This window comes from Suncus etruscus, chromosome 18 (genome assembly GCF_024139225.1).
Source record: "Suncus etruscus isolate mSunEtr1 chromosome 18, mSunEtr1.pri.cur, whole genome shotgun sequence".
Taxonomy (NCBI): Eukaryota; Metazoa; Chordata; class Mammalia; order Eulipotyphla; family Soricidae; genus Suncus; species Suncus etruscus.
In genome coordinates this window covers 30,238,837-30,259,571 of record NC_064865.1, presented here as the reverse complement: position 1 = coordinate 30,259,571, position 20,735 = coordinate 30,238,837, and the positions used below count along the sequence as shown (strand labels likewise).

At 41.4% G+C, this 20,735-nt stretch overlaps 1 protein-coding gene across 1 annotated transcript in view; it reads left to right on the top strand.

Moving 5' to 3' along the window:
• The window catches only part of KIF6 (kinesin family member 6), a 601,782-nt gene that overhangs the window by 539,125 nt on the left and 41,922 nt on the right, over positions 1-20,735 (top strand). The window contains exon 16 of the mRNA XM_049764755.1: positions 17,429-17,479. Within this exon, the coding sequence (XP_049620712.1) occupies positions 17,429-17,479 (51 nt within the window). The remainder of the gene's footprint in view (positions 1-17,428; positions 17,480-20,735) is intronic.

Sequence of the window (20,735 nt, the reverse complement as noted above, 5' to 3'; positions counted from 1 at the left end):
CAAAAAATGTTTTCTCTTCCCCTGTTGCTGTTGATATAAAGCCCGTGTGCTCTTATGCTATACATACCAGTGAACTTGTAAGTTGTAATAAAATAATTAGGAAATTAAAAAAAAAAGGAATGTCCCAGAGGGAGTTTGGTTCCTGGTGCTGTTGCAGGGACCTGTGTCGGTTCTATGTCTGGGATCTAAGTCTCGGGACTGGATGATTGCTGCCTGATCACATGGAGTCTAAGTTGGATCCATGTGACACATGTTCAGGGCAGGAGGCACCCCTGTATTATAAAATGTATGGGTTCTTATCTCTAGTATATAAGAGCTTATTTCTATACATAATTTTCCCTTTTATAGTATGCCTTTGCAAAAAGTAATGGTGCCATATTATATTGCTGGTGCATTTGGGGGTAAGAATGTCAGGCTATACAATCTCTGTCCTAGTTTTGACATGCACTTTTATCCCAGGCAAGACTTTTTTTTTTTTTTTTTTTTTTTTTTTTTTTTTTTATTTTTTATTTTTTTTATTTTGAATATGAGAACAAAAGATGCAGACAAAGAGGACAAGGTAAAGTTACAGTGGAATGACAATCACCCATAACATAATTCTCAGAAGAAGTCCCCATGCTGATATCTTAATTTTGAACTTTCAGCCAAAGAACGTTAAGATAAAATAAAACAGAATCCATGTGCGATTATTTTGTCCCTCGAGTCCCCAGATTGTAGCACATTATAATATTTCTTAACAGCACACAAGGCGATCTAAAGCCATCAAACTTACGTAACTCCTTTAACATTAGAGGCATAGTATTTTTTACATTTCCATGTACATGAAAATTAGCTTAAGTTAACCTCAAATTTTAAGTGGGTGTGTTTTAAGGATTAGCGTCAAAGGAGCACAGTAAAAACATTGTTAGTGGCAATTGTTGTTTGCATAGACCCACCAAAATATGAGAGGCATGGAAAGTAATAACCTTGGCCTAAATACAAAGAGATCCTACCCCTGAAGTTTCCTGGCATAAGACCAGCTCTAGGCCTCAGGCAAGTTATCGTCCGATCATAGTGCCAACACACTTTTCACAGTCTCTGTTGTTGGTATCATGTTTCTGTATTGAAGATTCTGGAATCTGCATGTCTTACATTGAAGTCATGATGTGGAGTGCCTTCTCGTTTCACCTCACCATGAAAGGGCAATGCAGGAGGGCCTTTCCTGTAAGCAGATTGTTAAGTCTTCTAGGTGTAAAGGGAAGTCTTTTTTGAGCAGGACGATGTCTGAGCAGTGGTAGGGTCTACCGTGGTAGAGGATTACTTCCAGGTATGTTATAGACAAAACTCACAATTAAGGGGCAATACAGCAAGCCCTGTCCAGTAAGCAGGTCATTGTTCTTGTTGTCTTCTCAGTGTTAAGGTGTGTTTCTTTTGAGTAGATAGATGTCAGAGCAGCTGTAGGGTCTTCCCTGGTACAGGAATGCCACCAGGTAATGTTATATACAACCTTGTATGTTTTGTAAATATCTTCTGTAGATCAAGGGGTGAATGGAGAATGCCCATTCTTCTGAGGCCTGTGCCTGGTCTTTATGTCAATGTTCAGGGTGTAAGGTCTCATTGCACTACAAGATTTGTCTGTTGCCATCTCTATTAGATAAGAACCTATTGGTATGTATAGTATTTTCCCATTTTAGTGTGCCTAAGCAAACAAGAAATAAAGCCACGTGGTGCTATAAGATATATGGGGGCATAAGAATATTTACAACAAGACCCATAGACCTGGTTCAAACATAAGTACTAAACTGAGGGATTTTTCACAACAAATTCCATATTGAGCAGTTCATAAGGAGAAGATAAAAAACATGGGGGGGATCGTCACTGTATAAGAAAATATTCAGCAAAAGTTTATAGACATCAAAGAAAACACCCATACAATGTTGAAAACATATGTGTCTCTTTTATGCCTTTTAAAATAGTTGGGTGGGTGTTAACTACAGGACACCACTTTGGTCTGTGTCTTAGGACTCTACAGTACTTAAGTTAGAAAGGGTAAATGGGGAGTAATGATGATAAAAGATGATTAAAGAAGTTAAAGAGAAATATGAACTTATGAAGGGGCATGCAATAGGGCAGAGGACAAAATAGACATTCTGCATACGTAAAAATATAATTCAATGATAGTAAGTACTATTAATGTTTCTTGTATGAGTACTATTAATGTTTCAAGTGCGCGCGGGGGCGATAGCCCCCGCGCGATTCTGTAAATATAGACTGCAGAGAGATTACCAATGACTTCAAGAATATGGTAATGGGGGAAGGCCTAGGGAAGCTTCAAGCTCCACCAAGGGACCCAACTCACCGGCTTCCCCAGGCATGTGGCCCGGGAAAGCCCTGGAGATCTGGAGCAAGGCGCTAGAGTGGTGCTGGGGTTACCCAAGTCCCGCACCCCCACTAGGCCTGGTCAAGCAGGCCTCCGGCATGGCAGGGGCCTGCCAACCTCCTCCTGCTAGACTCCCGGCTCCAAGAAGGAGAGATCCTTCAAGAAGCTGGGAGACCAGGAGTTCAGAGCCCCACCCAGACCCTCCCTAAGGAGCTGAATGGATAGTGGGGGAAGGCCTAGGGTAGCTTCAAGCTCCACCAAGGGACCCAACTCACCGGCTTGCCCAGGCATGTGGCCCGGGAAAGCCCTGGAGATCTGGAGCAAGGCGCTAGAGTGGTGCTGGGGTTACCCAAGTCCCGCACCCCCACTAGGCCTGGTCAAGCAGGCCTCCGGCATGGCAGGGGCCTGCCAACCTCCTCCTGCTAGACTCCCGGCTCAAAGAAGGAGAGATCCTTCAAGAAGCTGGGAGACCAGGAGTTCAGAGCCCCACCCAGACCCTCCCTAAGGAGCTGAATGGATAGTGGGGGAAGGCCTAGGGTAGCTTCAAGCTCCACCAAGGGACCCAACTCACCGGCTTCCCCAGGCATGTGGCCCGGGAAAGCCCTGGAGATCTGGAGCAAGGCGCTAGAGTGGTGCTGGGGTTACCCAAGTCCCGCACCCCCACTAGGCCTGGTCAAGCAGGCCTCCGGCATGGCAGGGGCCTGCCAACCTCCTCCTGCTAGACTCCCGGCTCCAAGAAGGAGAGATCCTTCAAGAAGCTGGGAGACCAGGAGTTCAGAGCCCCACCCAGACCCTCCCTAAGGAGCTGAATGGATAGTGGGGGAAGGCCTAGGGTAGCTTCAAGCTCCACCAAGGGACCCAACTCACCGGCTTGCCCAGGCATGTGGCCCGGGAAAGCCCTGGAGATCTGGAGCAAGGCGCTAGAGTGGTGCTGGGGTTACCCAAGTCCGGCACCCCCACTAGGCCTGGTCAAGCAGGCCTCCGGCATGGCAGGGGCCTGCCAACCTCCTCCTGCTAGACTCCCGGCTCCAAGAAGGAGAGATCCTTCAAGAAGCTGGGAGACCAGGAGTTCAGAGCCCCACCCAGACCCTCCCTAAGGAGCTGAATGGATAGTGGGGGAAGGCCTAGGGTAGCTTCAAGCTCCACCAAGGGACCCAACTCACCGGCTTGCCCAGGCATGTGGCCCGGGAAAGCCCTGGAGATCTGGAGCAAGGCGCTAGAGTGGTGCTGGGGTTACCCAAGTCCCGCACCCCCACTAGGCCTGGTCAAGCAGGCCTCCGGCATGGCAGGGGCCTGCCAACCTCCTCCTGCTAGACTCCCCCAGGCAAGACTTTTTCTTGTAGGTTTTTGTACCAAGCAGAACCAAAACAGGTGAAGTTAAAGAGGAGAAAAAATAATAAATATATATAATAGAAGAAATAAATAAAAATAATTTTAATAAAGAAATTAAAGAAAAGGTTATTTAAGAAGCTACCTTACATTTTGGAATAAACAGACTTGGAGGTATTATTATAGATTTATTAAACATATCAAGGACATATAGGCTTCCCCATTAAGTCTTTTGAGATATTCTTGTGGGAGGAATATTAATGTCTTTTATAAAGAACTTCTTTGTTCTTCTGTGGATCTGTTAATAAGCTAAGGTTTGGCATACTAAGTAGAAGGACACTTTTTCCTTCTGGAGAAAGGATATGTCATTTGGGAAGAGAAGGCTTCTCAAACATTGGTCTGGCATTGAAAAACTCCTGATCTCCCACACAATGCCGTGTCACTGAATCATTCTCTTTGGGAATCTAGGAAAGAATCCCTGGCTCCAGAGGAGAAATGAGGCTTCTCCCTTCTCCAGGCCTAGCCAGAGAGACACTTTTGTGAGCCTGCCAATATGTGAGCCTTTTCGGGTTTCCTGTTCTCCTGCCTTCTTCATCCAGCCCCTTGGCCATAACAGAGTGACCACAGTTGGACTGTTGGGCTCTCACTGCCCCAGCCCTGTCACTGACAGTGGTTCCATCAGCTTCCATGCCAGGTGCGAAGGGACTCTTTCTCAGGGATCCTTTTGTTCTGGGTTATGACTACTTCATTTTGGGGAAGATCACTAAAAGGGCTGGACAGTTGGACTTTCTGTTGAAGAAAGGGATGAGTTTGATCCTCAGGACTGCAAGCTGCGTCCCACCCACTAAGGGTGGCCCCAGTAGGTCCTACTCCTTAAGCACCTGAACAGTAGCACATATCTGGGCTGAATATCACTAGGAGTTGCTCTGGGACGCACTGCTTGGAAGGTCCCCACAAATAATTATAAAGTTAATTTATTTTCATATATATGTGTATAAAATACTTCATATAAAACATAAATCATGCACACTTTCCCTTCATGCTTGAGTCCTGCCTCTCCTACCCATTCCTCATAGGAATCTTCAAAAAACTTAAAATGCGGGGCCGGAGAGATAGCATGAAGGTAGGGTGTTTGCCTTGCATGCAAAAGGATGGTGGTTCCAATCCCGGCATCCCATATGGTCTCCCAAGCCTGCCAGGAGCTATTTCTGAGTGTAGAGCCAGGAGTAACCCCTGAGCGCTGCCAGGTGTGACCCAAAAAACAAAAATAATAATAATAATAAAATAAAAATTTTTAAAAAGCTTAAAATGCATGTCCACCCTTCCCCCCATGCTTGAGCGACCACCAGTGCACACAGCTGGGGCAGGTACCTGCCCAGGTAGGTTCATGCCAGCACAGCATCTCTTCAGCAGTCTCTCTCCCTGTGATTTCTTTGCTTCTCTTTTCCTCCTTTTCTGCTTTGCTAAATTATTCAGCTTTTGGCACAACTTTCAACTCTTCCCCCCGACTTTGTTTCAGATTCTTTTTTATTGATTTTACTACTGGAGTCTGTCCTTTAATCCACCTAGAGTTAAAACATAATTCTGACTATGTCTATGGTTATTCCAAGGATGCCCTCTTCCCTTCCACATCTAGAGCTAGAGTGTGTTTTGACAACCCCCCCCCACACACACACAGACACTCCTCACCTTATCTTCATCTCTCCATCTTCTTATTGTCTCACATTTTTGCTTCCACTCACAGTTTTTATAGACAAGAAGTATTTTTATTTGTGTTATTCTTCTTTATGAATGTCTTCATTCCTTTTATTCTATGTATGTTCCCCATGTACTTTTTTCTCGTTATCAGCATAACTCATTTTTATGTGTAAACAGTATTTATCATACTTGTGACCTAACACACCACATAACAGATACCACTATTGTTCTGCTCTGCACAAGAGGAAACTGAGGCACACTGAATTTGGAATAATTTTTCTAATTGCACAGTCAGGGTCCCTGCTGGTATGTTAGCTGTGGAATGTGACTGCAGAATCTCTGCACTTAATCCCCCCTAGGCTACCTCCTTTGGGGGTCCTTATGGAGGAGGAGATGTGGAACCTAAGTGAATGGTAAGCTCTTTTTGTTCTCTTCTATCAGAGAATGATATTTTTGTGCTCACCAATAAACTGAAGCTTGATTATATATTCAAATTTAATTCAAGTTGGCTTGTTAAGCTGGACTCAAAATTCAAGTTGACAGTCATTTCCCTCCATGGTCTTCTAGAGCCTAAGTGCTGTGGCTGTGTGTGGCTCGCAATGTCCTGTGTTGTTCCATGTATCAGTCCCCTGGAAGCTGGTTCCAGCAGCTCCTTCCCCTGAGACTCTTTAGTGTCATTGTCAGATGTCAGGAATGGGTTTGTTGATGTTCATCTTACTGGGTTCTCAGCATGCTCTTATAACTTCAAGGGCTTAGCTTTTTTATGAATTTAGAAAGAATCTCTCCTTTCTTCTCTGTGACTTCCCTTTTGCCTCCAAACCTTCTCCATTGTATTCTTGTGACTCTTGACACTCTTTTCCCATGCTGATCTCTTTAGCTTTCTATACTGGGTTTTCAGTAAGTTTTCTTTCTTTGTTTGTTTCTTTCTTTCTTTAACTATGTGGTCACAAGGTTGTTTATAATACAGTTGGGTTTTTTCTACAGATAAACTATATATAATTGAGTTACAGTCATACAATGTACAACAACCTATACCACTGCAGATTTCCCACCATGAATGTTCCCAGTTTCCCTCTCACCCTCCAAAATGCTACAGTAAATTTTCTCCCTTCCAGTTCACTAATCACTCTTAAAATATGTCTGGTCTGGGGGTTATTCCCTTGTTCCCACTATTTATTTTTTATTTTAATGGCTCTATTTACCATTTCAGAATGTCTTTTTAATGTACATTTCAAAATTTAATTCATAGATACTTTGTTATATGTCTCAAATTATTTCATTTCCATAAGCTCAGGGTTATATTTTTACAAAGTTGTTTATAATTATGTTTCAGTCATACAATGTAAAACACCCTTCACTAGTGTACCTTTCCCAAGCCAATGTCCCCAGTTTCTTTCCCCTCCCCCTGCCTTCTCCCCTGCCTCCTCCATAGTGGACATTTTTCTTTTCTCGCTCTCCCATTTTTGTCCTTGTTTGTTTGCTTTCTGTTTTTTTTGAGGGGTCACACCCAGTGATGCTCAGGGGTAACTCCTGGCTATGCACTCAGAAATCACTCCTGGCTTGGGGGTCCATATGGAACACTGGGGATTGAATCGAGGTCTGTCCTGGATCAGCTGCATGCAAGGCAAGCAATGTAGGATATGCAGATTCCGGGATCTTTAATACAGAAACATGATACCAACATGATACCTACTACTGCACTATCACTCCAGCCCCATTTTTGTCCATTTTAACACTTTTTTGTTTTGTTTTGCTTTTTTATTATTTTTTTATTTTTAATTATGAGAACAAAAATGCAAAGAAAGAGGACAAGGTAAAGTTACAGTGGAAGGACTATCACCCATAAACAGAATTCTCAGTAGTTCCATTGCTGATATCTTAACTTTGAACTTTCAGCCAAAGAACATTAAGAAAAATAAAACAGAACCCATGTACAATTACTTTGTCCCTCAAGTCCCCGGATTGTAGTACATAATATTTCTTAGCAGCACACAAAGCAATCTAAAGCCATAAAACTTATGTAACTCTGTAAACATTGAAGGCAATGTTTTTTACATTTCCATGCACATGCATATTAGTTTAAGTTAACCTCAAAAGTTTAAGTGGGTTTCTTTTCTTAAGGATTAGAGTCAAAGGAGCACAGTAAAAACAGTGTTAGAGTGGCAATTGTTTTTTGCATAGGCCCACCAAAATATGAGGGACATGGAAAGGAAGAGCATTGGCCTGAATACAATGAATCCCTACCCCTGAAGTTTCCTGGCATAAGACCAATTCTAGGCTTCAGGTAAACTAGTTTGTCCAATTCAGGTCATTGTCTGTAGTGCCAATACACTTTTATTTTTCACACAGTCTTTGTTGTTGGTATCATGTTTCTGTATTAAGGATCCCGGAATCTGCATAATCCTACATTGCAGTCAGGATGGTGCAGAGCATCCTCTCATTTCACCTCTCAATTAAAGGGCAATGCAGAGAGCCCTGTCCTGTAAGCAGATCGTTGCTGTTGTCAAGTTGTCAAGCTTTTTTATATCCCACAAATGAGCTAATCATTCAATGTCTATGCCTTTCCCTCTGACTCATTTTACTCAGCATAATACTCTCCATATCCATCCACGTATAAGCAAATTTCATGACTTCACTTTTCCTAACAGTTGCATAGTATACAATTGTGTAGATAATTTCTTTATCCACTCATCTCTTCACCTATTCTAAAGTTATTTATGCCTCCTTGTTGAATATTATCTTACTTATTTTAAAGAAAATATCTGCTTCATGGGTCTCTTTGAGTATTCTCATATTCTTCTAAAGTGTGCACAGGGGACATTAGGCAAGGCAGCACCTGAAATTATCTTTGCAGATTTGTTGTGAGTCAGCTGAAGAATGTCTTCATGGATTCCTAAGACCAGATGCTGGAGGGAGGGTACCTTAGCACTGTTATGTTAGTGAAAATGGAACTCAGGTTAGTTGTTCAATCCTCATAGAATGAAAGAGGTCAAAACTGGGGACACACTCTAAAGGATGTGAGTTACAGAACTGAGAACTAGATGGGCTATATAGAAAAATAGTTAGATGTCAAAAAAACAGTACTGGTAAGAGACAGATATATGTGGCATGCTACTTTGATTTTATAAAAATGCCATACAGAGCTGGAGAGATAGTACAGAAGGTAAATCCTCACCTTGCTGACTCAGGTTTAATTACTCATATGGTCAGACTCATGAGCACTTCCAGAAATAATTCCTGAGTCAGAGCCAAGAGTAAGCCCTGAGCAAAGTCAGGTTTGGCCTCAAAAACAAAAGCAATACAACAAAGAATTGCATACAAGAGCTGGAGAGATATTATTTAAAAATATAAAGAGTTGTGGGGCCGGAGCTATAGCACAGTGGTAAGATGTTTGCCTTGCATGCAACCAACACAGGACGAACGGCAGTTTGAATCCCAGCATCCCATATGATCTCTTGAGTCTGCCAGGAGCGACTTCTGAGCACAGAGCCAGGAGTCACCCCCAAGCGCTGCCAGGTATGACCCAAAAACCAAAAATAAAATAAAATAAATAAAAAGAGCTGGAGATATGGCTTAATAGGCTTGAGCACATCCTTTATATATAAGAGGCCTAGGTTTGATCTTCAGCAACACCTTGTCTCCTATGCACCACCAGAAGTAACCCCAGGCACTGGCTGAGCTGAAAGCAATTCCTGAGACCACCGGATGTGATCCAAAAGATAAAATATATTTTTAAAAAACTGCTAAAGATGGGGCCAGAGAGATAGTATGGAGGTAGCGCATTTGCCTTGCATGCAGAAGGATGGTGGTTCGAATCCCAGCATCCCATATGGTCCCCGAGCCTGCCAGGAGCGATTTCTGAGCATGGAGCCAGGAGTAACCCCTGAGCGCTGCCGGGTGTGACCCAAAAACCAAAAAAAAATAAAAATAAAAATAAAAATAAACTGCTGAAGAAATACAGAGCTCTGGGACTGGAATGGACATTTCACATGCAAGAGTCCAAGGACCACATGATTTCTGAGCAATCGCTGTCCCTAGCACCCAAGTAGGAGTAGCCTCTGAATATTTCAGGTTGTAGAGGAAAAATGAATACAAAATGTTAGCAGAAATAGAAAAAAACTCATAAATAAAAGGATATGCATGAGACAGGTCTAATGGCTGCTTTTGGGAGGAAGATAAAAATGAAAATAGGTAATAGGCATGAGGCTTGAAGATAAAACTTACACACACACACATAGATACATAGACACACAGGTTTTGCACAGACTAACCAGGATGGTGCACATAAGCTGAAGAGAAAGACTAATTCAACCTCTGTGTTTCTGCATCAATAAATGTCTTTATCTGCCTGTCCAGAAAATTACTTTCATCTATAACAAATTCATGTTCCAACTATTGATTTTGCTATCTTTTTTCAGCAGTAGATTTATTGTGATATTTCAGCATTTTGGCAGGCGAGCCCATTTTATGCATCTCTTCTCCCTCCCTCCCTCCCTCCCTCTCTCTCTCTCTCTCTCTCTCTCTCTCTCTCTCTCTCTCTCTCTCTCTCTCTCTCGCTCTCACACACAGAGGTGTGTTACACATACACACACACACAGACACACACACACACACACACACACACAGAAATGGTTAAACTGAGCTTCTCTTCCTCCCTGAGCAATGGTTGGGACCCAGAGCTGTAGAAACTACTGAGCAGCCAAGCACTTGTGCTTTTAGTGCCTTTCAGGGCACACAGTGTGAGTGTGGATGGAATTCCCATTCCAGCTTGCAAGTTGAATGATGACTTCACCTATACCATTTTGAATTTCTTTTTTTTTTCCTAATTTTTTTAAATCTTTATTTAAGCACCATGATTATAAGCGTGTTTGTAATTGGATTTTAATTATATAAAAAAAAAACTACCCCTTTTCAGCAATGCGAAGTTCCCACCACCAAGGCCCTTCTTCTCCCTCCTCCCCCACCCCTTGCCTGTATTCAAGAAAGGCAGTCTATTTCTCTCACTCACTGCCATTGTCATGGTAGTTGTCAGTGTAGCTATTTCCCTAACTAAACTCCCCACTCTTTGTGGTAAGCTTCATATTGTAGCCCTGACCTTCCAGCCCTCGTCTCTATTGTCTTTGTGTATTATTACAATAATGTCTTTTATTTTTCTTAAAACTCATAGCCCATTTTGCATTTCAATACCACTTCCAGTGTGCAAAATTTTGTCTGACTGTAATGTAACTGTGTCTCCCTTTCTCTGTTTAAATTTTATTCACCATTGCAGTTTCTACCTCAACAGATTTTTGAACAAACTTTTAAAAGTTCTGCAAGTAGTTTTAGATAACGCCTAACAAAATTTACATTCACTAAGGAGATAAAATATTCCTGATTTTAAGATTTCAAAGGACATGCATGCTCTTGTTTGTGGAAAATACATCCAAGGATTCCATAATTTATGCTAGACCAATTATTTTTATAAATAGCCTTAAAGACAGATGTTGGAGAGATAACCTTGGGGTCAACACAGTACTCTAAATTAGATCTCTCAGCCCTTGGCTTCTATGTGTTCACCCAACCACGGTTCAATCAACCGCAGATGAAAAATGCATACTCTGGTAGTAGGCATATGCCAATTGCCTCTGTACTAAATGAGTCCAGATGTTTTTCCTTGCCATTATTGCCTAAACAATACATTGTATGAGCAATTTACATAAAATTTACATTGTATTTGGGTATTAAAAGTAATCTAGAGATGATTTAAAGTATTCAGGAGGATGTGTGCAGATTACATACAATTACTACACCACACAGGAATTGAGTATCCTCTCTGTGGGAATCCTGAAACACATCCCTTGTGGATACCAAGGAGAGATACGATGAAAATCTAACTTTACACATCAAAACTGAAATTACCACTGAATTCAGAACCACTCACTAGAACTTCCCTGTCCCAGAAGTAGTCCTTCAGGCAGTTAGAATAGTCTGTTTTCCTCTTTTACCACTCTCCAATTCTGCTAATGATCTTTATTTTAATTTTCTTTTGCTGAGATACTATAACAGAATAGTCAGATAATAGATGTTAACTATTTCTAGAGCCCTTAGTAACTGATCTGGACTCAAGTAGAAATAACTCGGTCTCCTACACCCTTCAAAATGTTTTCCCTGACTCAATCACTTTCTTCCAGTCTCCCAAGAACCTGGATATATGCAGTATCTCCCACCTACTAACAGATCTTAGACTGGAGCTCCTTTCCCCATCCACCTTAATACCTCTGTTCTTTGGGGGTATATCAAAGTTTCTTTAGTAATAATGTTTTTCCTAATGTTACTTATCCCACCTTTGCCTCCTCTAAACTTATTCTACTTTAAATTTGCCACTTAGCCACTTGTCCTATAGGGCCTATCCTCCTTCGTATGCCTGCAGTAGCTTCATCAATATATCTGGGAGTTAGGGTAGCACATTATAGATGCTGGGGCATTATTTTCCAGCATCTTGAGATATAAGCTTTATCATTGTAGTGTATTATTAGTGTATTCCCATTGTTTAAGGGATCAAGCAGAAGCTTAAAAAAGTTAAGTGAGGGCTAGGGAGACAGATCAAAGGGCTGAAACAAATGCTTTGAGAGCATCCTACGAAGGACAGAATTAGGAGTAGTATCTGAGCACTACCAGGTCCAAAACACAAACAAAAAACCCTAAAAGATGTTAAGTAGTGTTCCCATTTAGGAAGGAAAATTGAAGTAAGTATATGAAGTAAGTATATAAGTATGAGAATAAAAGTTTTTACTAAAAGCTTAAGTGAGGCAAGTAAGAAACAGCTTCACTGAGCACACTGATAGGGGACAAACTGAAGAGAGAAGTGTGCTTATGGGTGGATAGAGGTATTAGATAGTGTCTGGAGGAGAGGGATGATGCATTTTGCTTGCAGGTGGTATTATAGCAATGTCACAGCACAATTGTTAACTCTTATGAGGTTTTTCCACTGGAGGCAGAATTCTCTCCTGCCTGAAGTAGCAAGATGTTCTGAGAACAGGCTGTGCCTGTGGTCATCCAGTTGGCACAATTATGCTCAAAATATTATTTCCTAGCCCACTTTGTAGCCCACAGCAGTTGAGATTTTCACTTAACTCTATTTGCCTCCAAATTTGTAATTATTTTTCTATTAACCAAAATGACAAAGAGGTCTGATTCATTTCAAATCCAAATCCAAGTGATTCATTATAGCTGCCCAAAGTGCTGTCTTGAAAAGCCAAACTCAGTCATGGGCCAGAGAAAGTTCAATAGGCTGTAGGTATGGCACCCAAACCTAAAACAGCAACAGCAAAATCCCAGATTCAACAGAAAAGCAAGTTCTGTGTTGGAGGTACAAGTCCCTTTTAGATGGATAAGGCCTGTATGCATCTTTTCAAAAAAAGAACACCTGTTTGCCATTGTACAGTGCACTTTCTTAAACTTGGAAAAGAAATTGTTTCTATTAATCCATGTATTCCACAGGACTTTGAACATAGTGTTTAACATATAGTGGATTACTAATAAAGATGTATTGCTTTATAGCTACATAACTTAATGACACCACATCACAGAACTTGCTCAAGCCACATGCAACAGCAGCATGGAGGGACTTGAAGTGAATGACTGTGCTTGGAATCAGCTAAGTGATTTCACTTGGTGAATGATTCAAACTAACATGCATGAAAAATAAAGTGTGAAACTAAAGGAAATTCATTTTATCCAGCAGGCTGAATATCAATGTGAAAAACAAGTTTTCTTCTGCATGATGATAATACTTTTCATATGAGCAACTTGGTACAGAGAAATAAAACACCATTCAGTGTGCCTCTTCTTCATACCCTGAATGTGGTTATTTTAAGGTCTTAGAGAGCCTCTCTATCTCTGCTGACACCCCCACTCTGTCAATTAATGAATCTTAAAGAAGTAGATGATTCTAGCATGTACTATTGGAAAACTTAATACTTACCACCATTCTCAAGCACAACTTAACTTCCCTCCCCTGTTTTCTTCCCAACCCTTTCCTGCCTCAGGCTGGGAGTTCTTTGTTTCATTTCTTTTCCATACCTAAAGACAGGGATGTGTCCAGGAACCCAGGCCAAAACCAGCAAATTTATCACCAAGGTAATGACAGCAAGCTGCATGCTGAGTGAATTTTGTAACCCCTCAACCTCCTAGTTCTTTCCTTTGCCAAACCTGGGGAGCTGCAAGGTTCAAATGGATTACACAAGCCCTTATCTTCACATGAAGAATGGTTGTGTTGGAAATGCAATTAGGTATCAGCCATAAGACTATTCTGGGAAACTTGTTTGGGAAGAGCTCAGAAACACAAAAGTTGTCATGTGGTAAGAGCTATTGGCCAATTTTCCAAAGATGAACATCACTAAGCACATTTTTAACCTACCTTTAGCAATATGGAGCCTTCTAAAGATGCCTTATTTGTTCCTTTATCATGTCTCATGTTTCTGGGTGTGGGTATTTCTGTTTGTGGACTTTGATGAACTCTGTCCTGATGACAAAATTGTCTTCTTCACCTACAGCAAGTGTTCTTTCCAGGTAGGACTGAGGGGATGGAGTATAGGTGCAGGAAAATAGAGACTCATTAACTCTGTCATACCAAAATACTTCTCCAGGGGGAACAGGAATTTAATCTTGTCCATAGGAGCTGCAGACACCATGACCAAGTTGGCCAAGCCCCTACTAGAGGCCAAGTGTGAAGTGGGGAGGTTCCTTGCTGGTGAAGCTTCTGGTCAGTAAGTACAGGGTCAGGGCACAGCTATGGAGAACTTTTGTCAAAGAGGTAGTTTTCTAGGGAATAATGCAGTCCAGCATGGGTTCTGAAGGAGCAAGTGATGGTGGCTTTCTAAGAGGCCCTAAGATGCACTAATATGATATAGGCCAACTTTTGCACACAATCAATCCCAATTTAAATGCCTGGCACCATAGTCTCCTAACACCACCAAAAGTTGCTCCTGAGCAGAGAACCAGGAATAAGCCCTGAACACCACCAGGTATAGGTCATCAAAAATTCAAAATAAAATGAAGTAAAGTAACCTGAGATTTTTCTTAATGGTATGGTGCATTTGTCAGCAATATGCTCCTTTTATTGGAGTGTGTCTATACTATGCTTCTTTAAGCATTCAACATCCCTCCCATACATCAGATTTTCTGAATTCCCTAAAACATTGATGTAAATGAGAGCCTTATCCCAGTACTTCTTCACTCTGCTTGTAGAGACTGCATGAGGGAAAGAAATCCTATCTGGGACCACAGCTGACCTGGATTTCATTTTATATTCCTATTTGTTCCATGAGTATTCATGATTGGGCCAGGCAGCATCCTCCTTAGCTCTTTAAGTCCCCACCTTGTCCCAGTTGCAACCAGGGGCTATTATTGCATATCCCAATGCTTGGTTTCTGTTCTGTGTGGGAGACATCCAAGACAAGATACAGATGCGCTTAGTCACATACCTGGAGATGAAAGTCTCTTGGAGTGAACTGAAAGAACTGGTTTGACTCAGAAAAGAGGCATCTAAGAGGAGAAACCATAATACCCTTAAATGTGTGGTGGGCTCTCACCACCAAAGAAAAACAATCCCCATTTTGCTGTGCTATTTCAGAGGAGATCCCAGATCTGAAAGTGACCATCTGAAAGTGACAGGGAAGCAGTTAACAACCACAAATTAATCTCTCTTAGTGTAATTGAATCAGTGAAATCACCTGGATATATATAGGATAAAAATGAAATCTGAAGACGGAGCAATAGCACAGCAGGAAGATCATTGCTTTATACATAGCTGATCTGGGTTCAATCCCAAGCATCCCATATTATCGCCCAAGGAACTCAGGGAATGACCATGAGTGCAGAGCCAGGAGTATCCCTGAGCACTACTGGGTGTGTCTCAAAAAAAATAGGAAAGAGATACCTAAATTAGACTGAATAGTTCCTGCATGCCACCTTCCTCCCACCCCTGAATTCTCTAAGTGCCCTAAATCCTTCAGCAAGTGACAAGGTTCAAGATATTGTCATTATGTACTCAACTTCCAATCCCCGACTCAGCTATAGTTCTTGAGCACAGAGTATATTTCATGTGAGGAAAGAAATATATTTGACAAGGGAGTGATGAAGTTCCCAAGCTTTCTTGGGAACCCCCAGAGGCTTGATGGCATCTCCCACATGTCCATGCTAGACACAAGCAGCACTGACAGTTTAACAAGTGTGCTGAGCCCTGGGACATCAACAGACCAACTAACATACTCTCCCTCAAGTATGAAATCATGGAATATGAGACATGAGAGAAGCCTGGAGATCATTCCATCTAACTCTCCTACCCAGAGGCAATACTCCTCACTCTCATACCCAACAGATGGTCCCAACTTCTGTTTGAATACTTTCAGGAAGGAGTGCACTGCTTTGCCAGGAGAAAGTCCATTCTGAGACAACTTAATCCATGTTGATTCAGTCCTCATTGTGAGTCCACATTTCTCATATTGAGCCCTAAATTTCTTCCTTTATTCAACTTTACTTCTGCCCTCAGCAGTAAGACAAAAATAGTTTTCTCCTCATTGATCTGGCTATCTTAAAAAAAAATTGATATTGGAAGCAAAAGTTAATCTAAACCTGTGCTCATGGGATTTGGTGTCACCCCTGATAATAAATAGTTGACCTAGCTCTGTGATACTGATGTTTTACTGTTCTAGACCAGCGTTGCTGATAAGTATCACCAGGGTCAAATCCAACAGTTATTTGGGAGCCTTGAATATGAAAAACATGCATTCAGGCCCAATGTTCAGATTATTGGCTTGTTTGTTCTTAGGCCATGTGCACTGGTGTTTAGGGCTTACTTCTAGCTCCTGCCTGTCTCTGAGGACCAAATGTGGCACCAGATCCACCATGTGCAAAGCGAACACCATATCTGCTTTACTATCTCTCTGGCCCCACGATGTCCAGATTTTTAAAGTCAGGAACTAGCCCCATAACTACTTTCTCCATGTCTTTGCGTTTCCATCTAAATATCTCATGTACCTTCAGATATTTCTCATATGGCCTAATCTCAGACTCCTAATTTTTCTGATCACAAACATCTAAATTTATTCTATTTTATTCATGTTATGAATGAATGTAGCTTATGAAGAGTAACTCTAAGAACAAATAGCAACTATGTTCTGAGCATTGCTGAGTATGGTGAAGCAGTCACCTCCCTTGATTTTCATTAATTAATTAAGTACTTTATCTTTATTAATGCAGCCTAGAACATGAATGACAGGCTCAAATTTGTATTAATCTTATTATCAACTAAGACTGCCATTTTTTTTTAAATTTGAAACAGCTTTGTGAACGTAAAAGAACATGGACTTAAAATTGGGGGCTGGAGCAATAGCACAAAGGGTAGAGTGTCTTTCATTTGTCTGACCCTGGTTCGATCATCTATATCCCAATGGTCCCTGAGCCTGCCACAAATAATTTCTAAGCACAGAGCCAGGAATAACCCCTGAGCATTACCAGGTGTGGCTCCAAAACAAACAAATAAAATAGTGGCCCTGCTTTTAAAGATCAAATCCTGAATCCAAAAGAAAGCAATCAGGTTGATCATATGCTTTGTATGTAGGAGTCTCAAGCTCTCGAGCATTGCAGGGAGCACCTCTACACTCAGAGCTCAGAACTCCTGAGTACAGTCAAATGTGGCACTACACAAACATAGTTTAAAAAAAATAATAAAAGATCAAATTCTGTCTCTTCTTCATGAAAACAGGTAGGCAGAACTAGTTGGAGACTTGGTAATGAGAGACAGACCAGTATAATGGAAATTAAAGATGGAACCCCGTGAAAACGTACCTGAACTGATGTTCCAGAACTCTGGCTTTTGCAACCCCTTTTCCAACATAATCGAGGACATAAAAGGGGTCTTCTTAGAAAATGTTCCTACTTGTATCATTTCCCTTACAGTATGCCTAATTTTATTTTTTACCTTGTCACATGCTTCAAAGACTGAATCCTTTTCCTGTCCATTGGAATCTCACTCACGGTTTTCCTTTGCCTCTTTGACAGGTTGCCTAAAGGAAGAAATTGTGCAGCGACACATGCAACAAGTAGCTCTAGGTAGGTACAAAGCAGAGGCAGTGAGAAGAAGGTAATATGAACTGACCTGGTCTTGGCAATCACAAGCAGCTAAAAGCTCAGCCATACAAATACTCTGGGGAGCTATCAAAGACCAGGCAAGCTGCCTGAGCTGTGAACTTTGGAACCTCTCTCCACTCTTCCCATTCCCCCCCACCTGTCCACTTGCTCCCAGCTGTCAACACCTGGCACCTCACATTCTAACCACTGCCTCACCCTCCTGACTCTTTCCACCAGCACCCAACCTAAAGTCACTGGTGCTGTCCCACTTTCTCTGGGTTTAATGTTTCCTACAATAACTAGCTAAGCCTAAGATTTGGATAATGAAAACACCTATGTTTTGCTGAACCATTTCTGTGCACAACTTGATATGCATTATTTTCTTTCAGCCTTGGATCAACCCTTACAAGTAGGTATATTTTGCAGACAAAAGTGATACAATGACTTACCAAAGCCACAGGGCTAGTACATGTTGAAATTATGGTGTGACCCCATTTCTCTGTGTCAACTTCGTCTCAGCCACCATGCTGTTTACTGCTCATAACTACTATGAACCTACTTTAATTTACAAATCATGCAAAAACCAAACCCACACAGTGATAATAAAAGAGATCTTCAGCATCTTCAAGCAATCTATATATTGCCCAAATGACCCCTTTTGATTTATCACCCAGAGTGGTCACCCAGAAGGAGAGCGTAGCTCCCAGAAAGGCTGGTGGAGTAAGCCTGCTAAGCACAAATTTTCATTTTCTCTCCAGCTAGCCTGGGGCAAAACACTTGTGCTTTGGTTAAATAAGAAATTTCTACATTCTACATGAGATTCCCTTATGGTAGCCTAGCCTCCGAGATGGCCAATAAATAAAGAAATCCATTGTCCCTTCTCTGTATGGGGGAATGGAAAGCACCCAATGTCACCAAAATGACACATTTGACTCTCCAGAACTTGATCCTCAGATTAAGCAAAATGATTAGTTAGTTTCAGTAATAATGATCATATTAAATGATTGCAAGTTAAGCCTAGAGCAAAGATCCTTAAATCAGTAAGCAGGAGCTTGGGCTTCCCACTGTCTGAGTCAGGTAAACCTGCCTTCTCAGAAACTTTGCCAGAAACTTGGGCAAAATCCAAGCTCTGACGTGCCCAGTGCCTTCTCCAACAGGGATACAGAGATCCCTAATTCTTGGATTCTAACTCCTAAATCTGGTTTTGGAAACAGCACAGTGACCTCTATTGGTGTCATAGAAAGGATACCAAAATATCAGGATGTCCTAAGGGTTGGTTGAGGTGAGGGATTAAAAAAATCCATGGTTCTTGGATACAATAGCAAAGAAATAACACACACAAGATCCACTGCAACAAACTAGCATATCCAGACACAGGACAATCTGAAAGAGTGAGAGAGGCTTGACTGAATTGTGTTAGGTTACACCTTATTTTACCCAAAACGAAGGTCATCCCTGGTTTCTTTGTATCTGTTTGTTTACAACTTGGTTTTGCACTATATCTACAATCCCAGGTAAACTAGTCTGAATCAGGGTCAGGCATGAAATAATCCAGAGCAGGCTGAGGGTGAAACACCTATAGTCTGGCCATTTTCTACCTTGTATCTCCCGCAAGCTGCCTGCCAGAATTGTTTTGTTGAGTACAGAGACCACCTCCAGGTGGGGCAGTAAGTACATAGTAAGGGCAGATGGCTCAGGCTATCCTGAGCCTGTCTCGCCCAGGTTTACATGTAAGAGAATCTTTGTTTTGGGTAATACCAAGTTGTAAACAAACAGATACAAATAAACCAGGGATTATCTTTGTTTTGGGTAAAATAAAGTGTAATCTAATAGAATTGAATCAACTCTGCATCTTGGGCTTTTTTTTTCATTATTTTTTTTCATTATTTTTAATCACCATGTAATTACAAATTAATTACAAAGTTATTCATTATTAAATTTCAGGCATACAATGTACTACCTCCAATCCCTTCACCGTATCCACTTCTCTCCAGTAATGTCCCAATTTTCCCTTTCCTCACCAGTCTGCCTCTAGAGGAGGCACTTTTCCCCCCTACCTTTGTCCCTTGTTCCCGTCCCTAACTTCACACAAGGCACACACACACACACACACACACACACACACACACACACACACATCCATTTCAGTGGCAAGCTTCCTACTGAAGCACAGTTCTGCTCTTTTATGTTGTCTCTGGGGCATTCTTACCCCTTACAAAGTTTCTCTATATTCTGTATATGAGATAGATTTTTCTGTGTCTGTCCCTCTCCCTCTAACTTACTTTACTTAACGTGATAGTCTCAAGATCCATCCAGAATAATTGCATAATTTTATCTTTTCTTATGGCTGAGTAGTATTTCATTGTGTAAATGTACCATGGTTTCTTTATCCAGTCATCTTCTCTTGGTACTTGGGTTGTTTCCAAATTTTAGCTTTTGTGAATAGTGCTGCAGTGAACACAGGGGTGCAGATGTCTTTTCTAGCTTGTGCTTTTGGACCCTTGTGCTTTTGGACCCTTTTCAAGAAGTGGAATTACTGGGTCATATTAAAGATCAATCAGTAGTTTTTTTGAGTAATTACCCTAAACTTATGTTTTTATAGTATAACTCTGAGGTAGATTAGGAGATTACATAACTTTGGGGTAAGATTGTAAGTGGAATTTAGTTGCTTGGTTGACAACAGGTGAAGGTTATATAATAAAATTGGTATGCTTATTTATTAACCATAATGCATACAGAAAAGCCTATAGCATGGAGAGTAGCTCATTTTACCATGTGCTGCTAATGAGTTGGAAGAACTGATGACCAGAATTGGATCTATCTCCATAGTCACTGGCCCAAGACACTTCATTGATTTGGGTCTTTGCATCTTACCAAGGGGCTCCACAGACACAACTCATCCTATTGGGTCCAACTCTTTAGTCTTGTATTGCTGTTGATTTTTCTTCTCACTTTCTGTCATTTAAAGTGACCATTTCAGGGACTGTAGAGATAGTATAGCAGATAAGATTCTTGTTTCACACACGTAACTCAGGTTTGATCTCTTGCATCACATATGGTCTCCAATGCACAACCAGGAGTAATTCCTGAGTTCAGAGCTAGAAATAACCCTTAAGCATTGTGAAGGAGGAGGAGGAGGAAAAGGAAGGACAGAAGGAAGAAAGGAAGGACGGAAGGAAGGAAGGAAGGACGGAAGGAAAGAAGGAAGGACGGAAGGAAGGACGGAAGGAAGGAAGGA